Below are 15,255 nucleotides of genomic sequence, written 5' to 3'. Positions count from 1 at the left end.
CCTGAGATATAAACCCTTATCAGAGGCCCAAGATGAGGCCTGAACTAAAGTAATGGTCAAGACTTTGCTAACATAAAGCAAAGTTAAGCTGTGAGCCAGAGGCAGGCCCTGCTCACAGAAGCTGGCAAGGAAAAGGGCTGATGTTGCATAAATATATATTCACCTAGCAAAGTTAAAGTATAAACATGGTACCAAAACACACTACACTGGAACATTCCACAGATAACATGGAAGAGGCCGACCCATCCCAATGACAGGGCCAAAAGGGGAATATGATGGATGGAGTTGTTTTGTTCGAGCCAACATGTACAAGGTGAGAGGCAGCACCTTACTACATAGTGGGGTTGTACCTTGCTGCGTGAAGGAGTTGCACCTCAATACATCAGGAGTGATGTGTAACTTGTTTGTAACTGTGTATAAGAATGCATCCCTGAGTGGATATCTTTGTCTCCATCTAGTACCTTGCAACAGGGTGCCCTACCATCTGGAAATTTTGGGTGAGTGAGAGTTTTGGCCTTAACATTTTGCAAACTTGGGTGCACACAGTTAGGCATGTTTGCACTGGCTTGGATGGCTCTCCAGCATGCTCCCAAAACAGGAGCATAGCAGTTTCTCAGGGTATAAACCAAAGCTTCAGATAAGGAACCCTCCCTGTCTACGTACAAATGAAATCAGAATGAAAGCCCTTTTCTGTGGACCAGTCAGGAAAGCACAATCTCCCTGAGTCTGAGAGAGAAAAGACAAGACAAGCCACTCCTTATTTTCTATCTCCTGTTATACATGTTACTTAGGCCCACTAGGTTAAGAAGCTCCTGCTCCGTCTGTTCCCCAGACACTTAACAGCTCCATATTCTTGTTCCAAACAAGCAGCAGGCCTGACACAAAAAAGAAGAGGTTTAACCCGTGGCTCTGCCTAGGTTACCTTGGCCCAGCTACACAGGCCGAGGAGGCAAATGGTTAGGTACCTCATGACACATGTAAATTTCTAATGAGGCACCTAAAAACAGCCTCTTTTTCAGAGATAATGACATAGGTTTGTTTGGATACCCTGGTGCCTCAATGCCATGATGATGGCTGCATAAAAACTGCCAGTCAATAGGCCAGTCAGCCAGAATCTATGAATTCCCCAAAGTTCAGTGGTTACCAAGAATACAGCTCTGGACTAGTGATGGACCTGAACTAAACACCTCACATTGAAACACCCCAGAACTTCGAAGAAATTTGGAACCTGTGTTGACAGGACTGACTTTAAAACATAACTCACATTTAACTATATGTACTGAGCAGCATCAGATTCTAACAGGCTGAAACTGATCCTCAGTGCAGTGTCTTTATGATGAACAGACTGGTGTCAAGATACCCTTTTTATTAAGAGAACTATGTACAGAAATGATTTAACAAACTTGCTGCTGCTCTGTGTAGCTGCATCCTGCAACTGCCCTGTGCTGGGCTTCTTTGTTAATGTCCCAGCACAAAGCATGTCAACAGAAACCAAAGTCTGCATAAAGAGTGTACATGAAGTGTAGCATCTCTACTCTTCCTGGAGGCCTTGCTGTATACCACACTCTGCAGAGGGCGAGCTCAAAGTCTGTGCATCACTTACCCCTCATGTAATGCTACCCAGCTAAAGTGGTGCAGAGCCTATTGCTAAAGTCACTTTCAGAGAGGGATCATTCCTACTAAACCAAGCTTCTAGTTATTTCCATAGAAAGGTATTCTATTGCATTTTTGTCCACTAGAGGGAGTGCTAGGCTCATCTGTCTACCTCAGGGTTTAGAATCATGGTAGCTGTTTAGCTATTTTAGAGGTTTGCAGCTTTACTGATCTTAAAAGTAGACAATGTAGATGATGATCGTTTTCTACTTGTTCAATTAAAAATTATTTGTCAGTCCAATCAAAGTTATCACATGATTAATTTCAGAAATTTTAAGAGGAGCTCTATTCAGGCATCGTAGGAAGGGCAATGAAAAACCCCCAATTAAAAAAAAAACAGACTTCTTTAGCTTTGTCTTTTATCTATCCAAGTATCTGTTGTAGGTATTACTAAGGGACTGGTTGTCATAATATGGTCCTGATCCATCGAGGCACCTAAGCATCTTTAAGCTTTAAGAATGCAAGAAGTCCCGTTGCATGAAAAGGACTATTCATGTCTTTAAAGTTAAACATATGCTTGGATGGATCACATACTGTGGGCATGAACCAAAGCCCATTGAAGTCAATGGAGAACTATACCTCCACTATTAGACTCCTCACTTGTTGAATCCCATAGAGATCAATTCTTTCTGGTCCTTTTCAATAGCTATACGCAACCACTAGAGAAAATGATCAGGCAACTGGAATCAAGTACCAGCAAAATGTAGAGGGGACACAGCTCTACTTATCCTTCATCCATACAATCACACCACTACCACCAAAATGGCCCAGCGACTGGACAAGATCAGTCCATGGACAGAACAGTTGGCTGAAGCTGAACCTAAATAAACGGAGGTGATGGTGATGGGCAAAAGAAAGCCTTTTGAAGAGTTAGCAGCCACAGTGCAGTCTGCTTGCATTGAAGGTACACACATTGGTCAATATAGTCTATACTTTAGAACTCTTGGATTCCTCACTGAGGCTATGCTCTCATATAGCAACATCTGTGAACAACACTTTCTACCATCTCCAGTTGGCTAGGAGACTGCATCCTAGCCTGACATTATTCACACCTTTGTCACCTCTTGGGTGGACTATTGCAATGCGATATACCTGGGCATGAAGCCTTCAGTGCTTAGGAAACTCCAACTAAAAGAGAACACTGCAGCATATCTCCTCAACAACACAGGCTATCATGATGTCAGAAACTGAGAAATGGATGGTCATGCCTAGTGATTGGAGCATCAGTGGTCCGGCCTAGCAGTCGGGCCTGGGGTTGGAACAGGAACAGGCACAGGGTGGGGCTGGAACAGAAGCAGCAGGGGATATTCTCTCTGAGGTAGCAACGTTGAACAGACTGGAATGGCTGCTCTCCTTGGGAGTCTATATCCCTGGCCTTGGGGTCAACTGGTTAGACCTTTGCCTGTGGACTGGCTGAGTGATGGTTGATTGACATGGAGCCCTCAAATAATCAGGCTTAGGAACGACTCAGCAGGCTCAGGCTGTGGGATGACTGAGCAGCACTTGTCAGGCTCAGAGACGACTCACTGCATGCAGGCCCATCAGACCTGTTCTCCACCCTGTACACTGGCTTTCCATAGGATATTGAATTAAGTTCAAAGTCTCAGTCCTTAGCTTCAAGGTGCTCCATAGCCTGGGCCCAAGATATTTAAAAGGCCACCTAAAGCTTTGGGATGAAGACCACAGTTGACAACTCTGTTCCTCTGGCACAGTGGAACTCTCAACAATAAAGGTAAAGCTCAATCTCATGGAAGGTAAAGGTAAAACTTTCGCGGGGTCCAGTCTGAGACTATGGAATGAACTCCCCAGGAACTAAGGTCCATCACAAATTCATCACCTTCCACTCTAAGTGCGAGGCACATTTATTTGACTTTGCCTTCTCTAACATTAATACATAGCAACGTGCATACAAAAAACAACACCACACAACCCTACCACGGGAAGACACTCCACTGCATACAATTCTCCTCCTGGGGAGAAAATGAGAACACAAACATGTGACAGATGTTAGGCACATTGCATAATGCACTACTGGAAAGCACTCAGTTACTACAAAAAAAGAAGAACAGGAGTACTTGTGGCACCTTAGAGATTAACAAATTTATTAGAGCATAAGCTTTCGTGGACTACAGCCCACTTCTTCGGATGCAGTTACTACAGTGATGAGTGTGGCATAGGAACTAGAAAAGAAGTGGACTTCAGTGGTCTTTGGATAAGGTCCTAAATTAGCATCATATTCAGGAATTAAGATTTATAGTATTAAAAACAGTGTACCTCAAAACGTCTATGAAAAAAAAAAAAGTATGCGAAGGGTAGTTCTCTCAAAGAATCTGATTCCTTATAGTGAAAGAGATTTGAATATAGGAAAAAATGTAACCATAAAAGTGCTAGTTCTAAATTGCTGCACAGAAATTTAATGTTCGTTAGTGTGATAATTATACCATAAGCCCGGGCTTTTGTAAGCTTATTGTTCAATACAGCTGTCTTACCATATATGGCATTCAGGTGATATTTACAAGATCGATGGTTTCTGCATGCAGAAATTAATTCCAGCGCTTGTGGATAAGACACTGTAGTATTCATGACTGAGCTGGAGATCTGTTGAAGTGAAACAAAATACCGTACTATATTGTTATCAGTGAGGAAAAAGAATGATTCCCTCATGCAGCTTGAGCAAAACATTAAGAAAGTAGAGATGCAATTCACACAAGAGCCATCCAAATCTATTCAACTGGAACAGAACAGCAAGGAACGCGTGTGACCAAATTTGTTTACACTGAGCTAATCTGCCTTTGATTTTAAGTACACAAGGGCTTTAAATGAAAAGTTATAAGGCTTCTAATTAAATGCCGGCAATACAGACTACCTCAACTTCAGGGAAAATTGATTTGGAATAAAAATATTAACATAGTGCCTGATCCAAAGCTTCCATTGAAACCACTGGGAGCTTTTCTACTGACTTCAACAGGTACAGGATCAAGCCCATAGCCTAACCCCCATTTGAGAGTCTTCTTTTATTCCTATTGATCCAGCTCATTGTTTTGACCCAATCTGAAGCTCTGGGGATACTTTCCTGAAGTTAGACGCACAACTTATACCATCTAACGCATTGCCAGCATTTCAAGCAAAGAAGTTCAAAAAATTAGAAGCAGAGATCAGACGAGTTCAATTCATACGGTTATAAATGGAATCATAACATACATATAATCTCACTTTCGGTATAGAACACCTTGGAAAGCATTTCTTTAATTTCACCTCTAACAGGATGTGCATTGCTTTACTGCTTAAATCTCTCCATATCAAGTCCCCCCTCTAATAAAATAAATAAATGACCAAGCCCAGCAGTTAGACATTGTTGATGTGCCAGATTGCACAAACCAGCCCAGCCTTATTTCTAGGGGACATTCCACAAATAACTTTCAATATATATGGGATGTTTCTGATCTGTTATCTTGAAAGAAAAAAAAAGTAGCTTTAATGCTTCTATAATCTCATGGAGACGTCATTTGACTGTGCAAAGCAGCCATTTATATTAAAGGTCATCAGAACTTTGGGCTGCAGACAGATTTGACAGCTGGGTTCACAGAGCATATAGAACAGAACAGAATTTTAGAGTTCAGCTGCACCTTTTTCGTCCCAGATCACTTTAGAAAACAAAGATTTAGATTCCGGTGATGCAGTGACTGCATAGGCAAACCCGACAGCCATTATGAGTCAGGCAATAACTCACCCACATCCTTGGACTCTGGAAACTATTTTATTGAGACAGGCAATGGAGAAAAATGAATTGCCATTACCTTTTGTATTCCTTATAGTGTATGGCACTTTTTGTTCCCTGTAACAGAATTCTACAATATTCAATTTGCTATACTGCCAAACTTCCCCACAGTTAATTTTAGTTAACAAAAAATTACATACAAGTTACAAAATTAAATAAAATCAGAATCCCTCTCCCACAAAATTAGTCAGAGTGCCTGAGGTTGGTCCAATGATCATTTCACTGATAAGACTTATTTGACTTTAATGTGTAAATAGAAACTTGGTTAAATATATTCCCTTGCCTAATATCTGGGAATTTGTTTCAAAAAAGGCAATGACCTTCAGAATGCATCTTGGGCCCCTGTGATTTGATTTGTGCTTTTGTCAATGATTTACAGTATTCTGCAATGCTCAGAATCTGGAGGTTTTTCTATTCTACCCATCAGCACTGGAACCAAAGGGTCTCCAAGCCAAAGGAAAAACTTGTTGTCAACTATTTTTTATGAAATTTTTACATATGTAAAAGAAATGTGGTGGAGCTTGAATGAAGTTTCTCCTCTGATTCTCTTGATAGCCTATCTAATATGTCAGGATACAGGAACAGCACATAGTGCGGTAACAGGATTGCCTTCCCAGAGGTAAGTCTATCTCCATATAATTTAAGATACAGCTTTACATTACTGTCTATCTGGCTAGCCTATCAATTTAGTCTCAAATGGAGGCATATGGGCACTGTTATCTATAAACAGCTACCAGAAAAGAATATTGGCAATCATCCAAATAATGGTCTAGTAATTGGCGTTTCTTGTTATATGCACTGTTTGTATGTACTTTATTCTTTTAAGGGAGAATATTCATTTATTTTAAATTTACTGTGCTATATTTGTGCACTTTGAGTTGCTATCTCCTCGATCAAGCTTTATTTATAATTAATATTTTGCTTTCAGTTGTAGTGCTTGCAACACTACAATTATTTCATATTTACGATTTGAATGTTTAATCAACATTATTTGATTTGCTTAACATTCAAATAATGAATTAAATGGGAATTATATATGTCTTTATATTTATTTCCCATTTTATATCTCATTATGAATGTCATTTTGGCTTCAAAAAGGAATAAACAAGTGACATTTCTTTAAAGAAAACAGTTTTATGATAGAAAAAAGATTGGATTTTTCTGCAGTTGTTAATTACAAACTTGTTTTAAAGGCAAATATGATTTTGAAGGCTCAAAAAAGGTATCAGTGATAATTGGAACATGGAGGCAGGGAGGACATAGAAAGAAAAAAAAATGCTTGGCAGAGATACATTTAATTATGAAGGCTTACTCTGGTAATCCCTTTTGAAAGTGAACAAAGCAGAGATTTTTGATGTTTGATGAACTTATCAAACAAGGCAGAATAATGAAGAGGTAAAATTTTAAAAGCTAGGTGAAGGTGAGCCAATTAAATACTTTATGAAGTGCTGAAGAATAAAGCCACCAAGGATATAGGATATAGCTACTGTCAGGATGAACATGTATGTTTTCCAGAGTGTTCTGTCTTCAGGTTTCTGGTGTTTGTCTGCAGATCCAGGGTGTTTTCATCTAGCACACTGATCTGTATCCATAGGCTCCTTTGCCGAGCTTGTGTGTTTCATTTAGTATTCTCTCTTCTCAAGCTTCCGATGAATCCCTAATGTACCCCGTACCTCCTCTAATGATCAGTGTTTCTCTTTGGACCATAGTTTCTTAAGTAAAACAGATTGCTCATTAGTTAATCGCCCAAAATAATCATCATGCTGAGGGTTAGAAATAAACCCACAAAATGTGTTTTGAGCTAAGGCAGACACAGATATTTTGGTACAGTACTCCACAACACAAAACACTGCTTTATGCAAATACAAGTTGTGAGATTGAGGGGCAAATGCTCATAAGTACTGCTGTGGGTGGTGAGACAAATATTTTACTGGTGCTATGTATGAACTTCTTTGAGGATCTGATCCAAAGTTGAAGTCAATGAGAGTCTTTCCGTGCACTTTACTGGGCTTTGGATTAGGCCTACAGAGAATTGTTTGTGCACACTGAATTTCTGACTTTATACAGCATTTTTTTTTTTTTTACTCCTTATGTGGCTAAAACTCCCTTTGAGGACAATGAGAGTTTTCCTTGAGTAAGACGTGAGTGAGGAGTCTTGTACAAGGCCCTCTATGCCTCAGCCTTAATAGTTGTTGAGTGTCGTGTAGTGTACAGTGCATTTCAACAGCATCATTAAATTAGACTGTAAAATTATAAAGCGGATTCCATATACTCACACGGATATTGTTTGGTTGTGTTATCAAAACACTGGGGCAAATTACTGGTTGGTGTTAATGTGCCGAGCTCTGTTGACTTCAGTGGAGTTTCACTTATTTATACCAGAAGAGGATTTGACCCTTGGGCTTTAGAGATTTGAATTGTTATTCTCCTCTCAGTTATACCGATAAAAATCCAGTGTAATACACTCATGGCAAAGGGATTTCACAGGCATAAGGAAGGGTAGAATTTAGCCCAATCACATTTAGAATTGTATTGACATGGTTTCATTCCATCTATGCATTTCAGAATCATTTCCAAATTTCCATTAATGTTTTTAAACTCTATTTTGACACTGGAATGCCATGTTCATGCACTTGCAATGACATTATCTTGACAATTTTGGGGTGAGATGTGAGAGGAAAAGCAAAAAGTGGATTTCACTCTAAACTTTTATATTTTTGCCATTCCTCCACTTCACTACAGATTATTTTGCTTTCTTTTTCCTTAATGTAGTAGTTGCACCTTATCCGTTTGCAATACCCTCTCCTACTGTATCTTCTGTTTCTATTATATTCATAGCCTCCACCTTAAAATTTCCGTCACATTAATTATATGCTTTCCTTTACAAATTGTCCTCAAAAGAGACTTCAAGGTCAAAATGCTGCTTGTTATTTTTACTTGGATTTTCAGTGTGAATTCAAATCAGCTTCCTCTTCCATTTCCAGCATTCTGTTTCTGACCATCTTCTAGAACATGGGTATAATCCATTATTAATTAGGAGCTTAATGGGTGTTGTTAAAAAACAAACATAATCACATACACCGTACTGGAAAAGGATGTAATCTATTGGTAGAGCAGGAAACAGGAGATCAAGACATCCAGTTCCTGTTTTTGCTTCTGCCACTGGCAAATTCTATTGGTCAGATTTTTAGCTGGTGCAACCTGGTGTAGCTTCAATGACCCTCAGTGCAGTTACACTGATTTATACCACCTGTGGTTTGGATCCAACTCTCGCCAGCAAAAGTTTCTAGTTTCCTCTAAAATCTGTGCTTGTACGGAAAATGGATATGATTTTCCTGCTGCTTGGCTCCACAGCTATTACCTCTTCTTAAAACTCTGCTCCAAAACTTAGGCCAGTATCATTTAATCTCTTCAGAAGAACCAGCAGAGATGTCAATACCCCGGCTCCTGTGAACTGTCAGCTAAGCCAGTGGTCAGAATGGACTGGTTGCTTTCCTTGCCAAGAGAAAAAAGTAAGTCTCAACCATAATGTATTCACTTATCTTCAGATGGGTCTGTAATGAGCATGTACACAGATTAATTGTATGTATTATGCATATTCATAGTTTCTGAAACAGCCAGTAAACTCATCCAAATATGATAAACATTCTCTTGTATTAGAAACACGGGGCCTGAGTCTCCTCTTGCTTACGCTGGTGTAAATTAGGAATAATTAGATTTTAGCCAAAAGTGTTACTAAGGTGCAAAACTGGTGCAAAGGAGAGAAGAATCAGGCCCGCAATATTTGGCTAATAGTTTTCTTCTTTATCTAGCTGGGTTTTCATTGAATTTCTGTTGACTCAATGTAAATATTCAGATATAGAAACACTTTGAAAAGCATTCGTTCATCAGCTCTGTTTACTCTGATTTTTGTATCATTTCACGTGTTTCTTCACAACTATTAAGTATTGGTCATAACTTCTATTTCCCACTTGTATTGTAGGCGGAAACCAAGAGGTCAAGCATATGAGTGGGAAAGGAAGAGCCATACTCCAAATGGAGTTGTTCTTCCTTTTCTTTTTGTTCAGTTTGATAGGGAGCAGCATCCACCATTAATCAGCCACAAATGCTGTGCGCCTTTCAGGATCTCAGTTGTGACTTTTGTTTGTCTGCATCTGATATTCCTATAGCTCACACCACATTCCACTACAAAACATATGTAACTGGAAAAGCTTAATGCCACATCAAAGGCATAGAACAAAGGCACAAGGTCCAGAATTTGGAAAAATTAACTAACTTTACCAGGCATTGGGCCTAATGGAACAGGAACATTAGTTAAATGTGTGCAATTATCCTATCTCCTAGGAGTGGAAGGGACCTTGGGTCATTGAGTCCAGCCCCCTGCCTTCACTAGCAGGACCAAGTACTGATTTTTGCCCTAGATCCCTAAGTGGCCCCCTCAAGGATTGAACTCACAACCATGGGTTTAGCAGGCAAATGCTCAAACCACTGAGCTATCCCTCCCCCTGATGAGAGCTGGGAAGTTTACATATACTCCATCCGAGAGGCCTGCGGTACCTGCATGATGTTGAAATTAATAAGTAATCTATTCCACCACTGTAAAAGAGCCGTTTAATTCAAAATAGTAGGTGTTGTTCAACTCAGACAGGTGTAACTCAGGAGTAACCCCACTGAAGTCAGTGGATATACACCAGATTTAAAACAGCCCATTGTCTTTCACCTTATTTTCATTCTTGCTAAGCCCTTTAACTTCCATAGCTGGCTGCAGTAATATTTATTTATTCCTAAATAATTAAAACACTTTCTAACAGGTTAATTTATAAAGGAGATTTGTTTTTACCACTACTTAATATTTAATCGAAATCTCATCATTTCTGGATATAAAGTTCTTGTTAATGGGCCAATTTCTTTGCCTATTTAATGTGATTTAGTACAGATACAGAACTTTGCTACAGCCTGCCAAGTTTAAAGGGAGTAAATGCACGGGTCATCTCTGGGATGAGGCAGCATGCCGAGCGACAGAAACATGTGCAGCAAGCCAACGCTGTGGAAAAGATTTTCAGTGTGAGGAGACAGGTGAGTGAAATGCTATCGGGAACAACAGCAAATGAAGTTTGGTCCTGGATGAGATAGAGTCAATAATGAGAACAATGGACCAGTTCCTCAGCGCAAATTCTCTGGCTAGATTACATCTCCCATGATGCACCATGTTGTCTCCTCATGGTAAGGGAAGGGAATGTGTCCTATGAGTCCCTGGATGTGGTGCATTGTGGGAGGTGTAGTCTGCCCAGATTTCAGATATTGGCTTAATCACAACTTCTCTCATTTCAGGTGTTCTTTTTTTGATGAAAAATTAAAATTTGTGGGAAACAGATAGCTTTCTTGAAAATTTTGTTTTGTCAAAAAACAAAAAACAAAAAACCCCACAATTTTCTATCAAAAAAGCGTTTTGACAGAGAATTTTTCTACCAGCATGAGCTACAGCAGAATCAGAAGATCAGGTGGCTCTCCCTGCAAGATTGGGTTGCATCAGTATAGTTTTTACTTACAACACAATAGTGCCAAGTTCTGCTTTCTCGTATACAGTACCATTATAGATATTAGGAAACATGTGCACCATATCTAGGGCCAGATCTTCACACCAATTTACTCCAACTGCAGATATGTCCCTTCATTTTCAATGGCACAAGTATTCTCAAGTTGTGCCTCGTGCAAACATTCATTTCTGAAATATAATTATTGTAACAAATTCCCAAAACACCTTCTGCAACTCGAACAGGCAAAACTGTACCTTAACCTGACAGTTAATTTCACTTAGCAACTGAAGAAGCTACTTATTCTTGTAGTTCCTATTCAGGAATATGATCTTAGATAATTAACATCCTGGAGCATCCGCAAAATGAACTTGACAAGATTCCCACAGTGGATCCATTGTTTAGAACTTAGGAGGTGTCCAACCCAGGCTCCACAGTTGTGTGGCACTGCACATTGCAAGGGAAAGTTTTAGGATGGTTTCAAGTTCAAACTCTGCTTTTCTCTAAGCAATAAGGCCCAACTCCTGGTCCAAGTAACCCAGATAAGCATTAAGAAGATTTGTAGATGCAGGGAGGGAATAATCCTTTCTTCCAAGCTATAGTGATGTAGCAGAAAGCACTGAAGTAACTCTTGTGGCTCTTTTGCCCGTCGCTGTAGTGAAGAATAGCTAGCAGATTACAGATCCACCAGCTTGCTGGCCCACTAAACTCCTGCTCAAAGGGGTGCATGGAGCCCCATGAATCACAAGGAGTATATGCCCCCTGCCTAGTCTTCTGGAATCCTGCCCCATCTCTGCTGCAGGCAGAAGACAGTAGTTCTACTACTGCAATAGCTTATCTCTACCTGGAAGCGTGAGAGGGCAGTGTGACTTCCTAAGATATAGGAACGGACAGACTGGGTCAGATCAAAGGTCCGTCTAGCCCACTATCCTGTCTTCCAACAGTGGCCAATGTCAGGTGCCCCAGAGGGAATGAACAGTGCAGGTAAGACATTGTAATACATATGAAAAACAATAGAGTGGTCACCTTTAATAATGCCACCATTTGCCAGCCCTGACCACAGAGGTTTCTGTGATACCAAGCTTTCCCCTGTACATGAATAGGGGTATTGTAAATGCCAGTGTGGGGGTCACTTAACAAATGGTGACTTTTTAAATGGTGGCCACTGTGCAGTTTTCTGTGAACAAGACAGCAAGTTCACCTTGCCTGCTAGCTAAGAAAAGATTCACTGACTCTGGCACAGGGAAGTGTAACTTAGTTCTCCCTACCCCTGCTGGCCTCTTGAACCAGAGTGGGGAATTCACCTTGAAGGGAAGCAGGTGACCTATGGCAGCTTAACATCCTGCTGAGGGGATAAGCTGAGTCACTGGATCCCTGGATGCTCAAGCCATACTGCTACCACAGCCAGGGCTGCCCACACTTAGATGTCTCCTATACATCACACCACAGAAACACTAACCCAGGAACCAATCCCTGTAACAAACCCCGTTGCCTACTCTGTCCCCATATCTACTCTAGCGACACCATCAGAGGACCCAGCCACATTAGCCACACCCTCAGGGGTTCATTCACCTCCACATCTACTAATGTGATATATGCCATCATGTGCCAGCAATGCCCCTCTGTCATGTACATTGGCCAGACCGGACAGTCTCTACGTAAAAGAATAAATGGACACAAATCAGACATCAGGAACGGTAACATACAAAAGCCAGTAGGAGAACACTTCAATATCCCTGGATAGTCAATAACAGATTTAAAAGTAGCCATCCTTCAACAACAAAAACTTCAAAAACAGACTTCAAAGAGAAACTGCAGAGCTACAATTCATTTGCAAACTTAACACCATTCATTTGGGCTTGAATAGGGACTGGGAGTGGCTGGCTCACTACAAAAGCAATTTTCCCTCTCTTGGTATTGACACCTCCTCCTCAATTATTGGGAGTGGACCACATCCACCCTGACTGAATTGGCCTTGTCAACACTGGTTCCCCACTTGTAAGGTAACTCCCTTCTCTTCATGTGCCAGTATATTTATGCCTGTATCTGTAATTTTCACTCCATGCATCTGAAGAAGTGGGTTTTTTACCCATGAAAGCTTATGCCCAAATAAATCTGTTAGTCTTTAAGGTGCCACCGGACTCCTCATTTTTGTGGATACAGATGAACATGGCTACCCCTCTGATACATGTACATATACACTTCAGGTCGCTGTATTAAACGCCACCTTGTATGTAACGGAGAGCCAGACTGTAGAGATGGATCTGATGAGAATAACTGTGAGGATGAAGATACTGAAAGCCTCTGTGAAAACCTAGACCCAATTCCTGGGTCTGAAAGAGCAGCCCAAGGGTAAGTAATTAATCTATATTTGCTGTTCTTGCAGTCAGGCCAGGATTACCTTTTTTATGTTGCTCTTATTCAGTAGTAGCATCATTTTTCTATTAATTGAGCTCTGACAGCATGCATGGTGCTGTACAAAACAGAAGGACAGTATTGTCCCTAGGACTTCAAAGTCTAAACGGTACAGCAGTGAGTAACAAGGGAGGCAGCATGCTGTAGCAGACAGGGCACTGTACTTTGAGTCAACAGACCTGGCATGTGATCCAAGTTCTGCATCTGACTCACTCTGTGAGCTTGAACAAGTCACTTTAACTGCAGTGCAGACATGCCCAGAGCGGTTAACACCTGCAGCTGGCCTGTGTCAGCTAACTTGGTCTCACAAGGCTCAGGCTAGGGGGCTATTTAATTGCAGTGTTGACATTTGGGCTCGGGCTCGCCTGGCAGTGTCTAGAGCCCAGGCTTCAACCCAAGCTTCTACACCTCAATTAAACAGCCCCCTAGCCTGAGACCCTGATTATGACTGAATTAGGTAAGAAAGAAGTGGAATCTAAGACAGGTATCGTTGGCAAACTGTCTATGATGGCATCACTTATACATATACACACACACACACACACACACACACACACACATACATATACATATATAGCCTTATGTGAAAGAGAATAGGAGCTACAGTACGAGAATGTGGTCATTCATCATTTAACTCTACATTCACTTGATCCAAAGCCGCAGAAGTTGGTGGAAAGACTCCCAGTGAGTTAAATGGGGTTGGTGGGGGGGGGGGGGGGTTGGAAGAGGCTCCAAGGGAGTCTATCAAAAGCTTATCAGTCCACATATTTATTTTGTTTTCATTGTCATAGACTACTGTAATGTATATTTCCCTCTGCAAAGCACACAAAAGTAAGTGTTCAGTATCTTTGTAAAGGAAAATCATGCTTCACCAAGCTAGTAGAATTCTTTGAGGGGATCAACATGCCTGTGGACAAGGGGGGAAACCACTGGAGACAGTGTACTTAGATTTTCAGAAAGTCTTTTACCAGGTCCCTCACTAAAGGCTCTTAAGCAAAGTAAGCTGTCATGGGATTGGAGGGAAGGTCCTCTCATGTATTGGTGACTGGTTAAAAGTTAGGAAACAAAGGATAGGAATAAATGGTCAGTTTTCAGAATGGAGAGCGGCAAATAGTGGTGTTCCCCAGGGGGTCTGTATGGGGACCAGTCCTATTCAACATATTCATAAATTATCTGGAAAACTTGGTAAATGGTGAGGTGGCAAAATTTGCAGATGATACAAAACTACTCAAGATAGTTAAGTCCCAGGCAGACTGTGAAGAGCTATAAAGGGATCTCTCAAAACTGGGTGACTGGGCAACAAAATGGCAGATGAAATTCAATGTTGATAAATGCAAAGTAATGCACATTGGAAAACATAATCCCAACTATACATATAATGATGGGGTCTAAATTAGCTGTTATGACTCAAGAAAGTTCTTGGAGTCATTATGAATAGTTCTCTGAAAACATCCAGTCAATGTGCAACGGCAGTCAAAAAAATGAACAGAATGCTTGGTATCATTAGGGATAGCTAATAAGACAGAAAATATCATATTGCCCCTATATAAACCCATGGTATGCCCACATCTTGAATACTGCGTGCAGATGTGGTCACCACATCTCAAAAAAGATATATTGGAATTGGAAAAGGTTCAGAAAAGGGCAACAAAAATTATTAGGGGTATGGAACGGCTTCCATATGAGGACAGATTAATAAGACTGGGACTTTTCAGCTTGGAAAAGAGACAACTAAGGGGGGATATAATAGAGATCTATAAAATCATGACTGGTGTGGAGAAAGTAAATAAGGAAGTGTTATTTACTGCATCTCATAACACAAGAACTAGGGGTCACCAAATGAAATTAATAGGCAGCAGGTTTAAAAAACAAGGA

At 40.6% G+C, this 15,255-nt stretch overlaps 2 protein-coding genes across 4 annotated transcripts in view; one reads left to right on the top strand and one right to left on the bottom strand.

Annotated features, from left to right (window-relative positions):
• Positions 1 to 4,186, bottom strand: part of FYB2 (FYN binding protein 2) — a 70,698-nt gene extending 66,512 nt beyond the window's left edge. For both annotated transcript variants that reach the window (XM_054038044.1, XM_054038046.1), the window contains exon 1: positions 4,143 to 4,186. In XM_054038044.1, the coding sequence (XP_053894019.1) occupies positions 4,143 to 4,154 (12 nt within the window). In that variant the 5' untranslated portion in view covers positions 4,155 to 4,186. The remainder of the gene's footprint in view (positions 1 to 4,142) is intronic.
• A 1,577-nt stretch (positions 4,187 to 5,763) lies between these two features.
• Positions 5,764 to 15,255, top strand: part of C8A (complement C8 alpha chain) — a 42,879-nt gene continuing 33,387 nt past the window's right edge. The window contains exons 1-4 of one of the 2 annotated variants that reach the window (XM_054038047.1): positions 5,764 to 6,050; positions 8,823 to 8,943; positions 10,363 to 10,507; positions 13,173 to 13,317. In XM_054038047.1, coding sequence (XP_053894022.1) covers positions 5,800 to 6,050; positions 8,823 to 8,943; positions 10,363 to 10,507; positions 13,173 to 13,317 — 662 coding nt within the window. In that variant the 5' untranslated portion in view covers positions 5,764 to 5,799. The remainder of the gene's footprint in view (positions 6,051 to 8,822; positions 8,944 to 10,362; positions 10,508 to 13,172; positions 13,318 to 15,255) is intronic. The other variant, XM_054038048.1, reaches the window with a different exon arrangement.

This window comes from Malaclemys terrapin, chromosome 8 (assembly GCF_027887155.1).
Source record: "Malaclemys terrapin pileata isolate rMalTer1 chromosome 8, rMalTer1.hap1, whole genome shotgun sequence".
NCBI lineage: Eukaryota > Metazoa > Chordata > Testudines > Emydidae > Malaclemys > Malaclemys terrapin.
The sequence above is the reverse complement of the archived record's forward strand: the minus strand, read 5'-3'. Positions and strand labels throughout refer to the sequence as shown.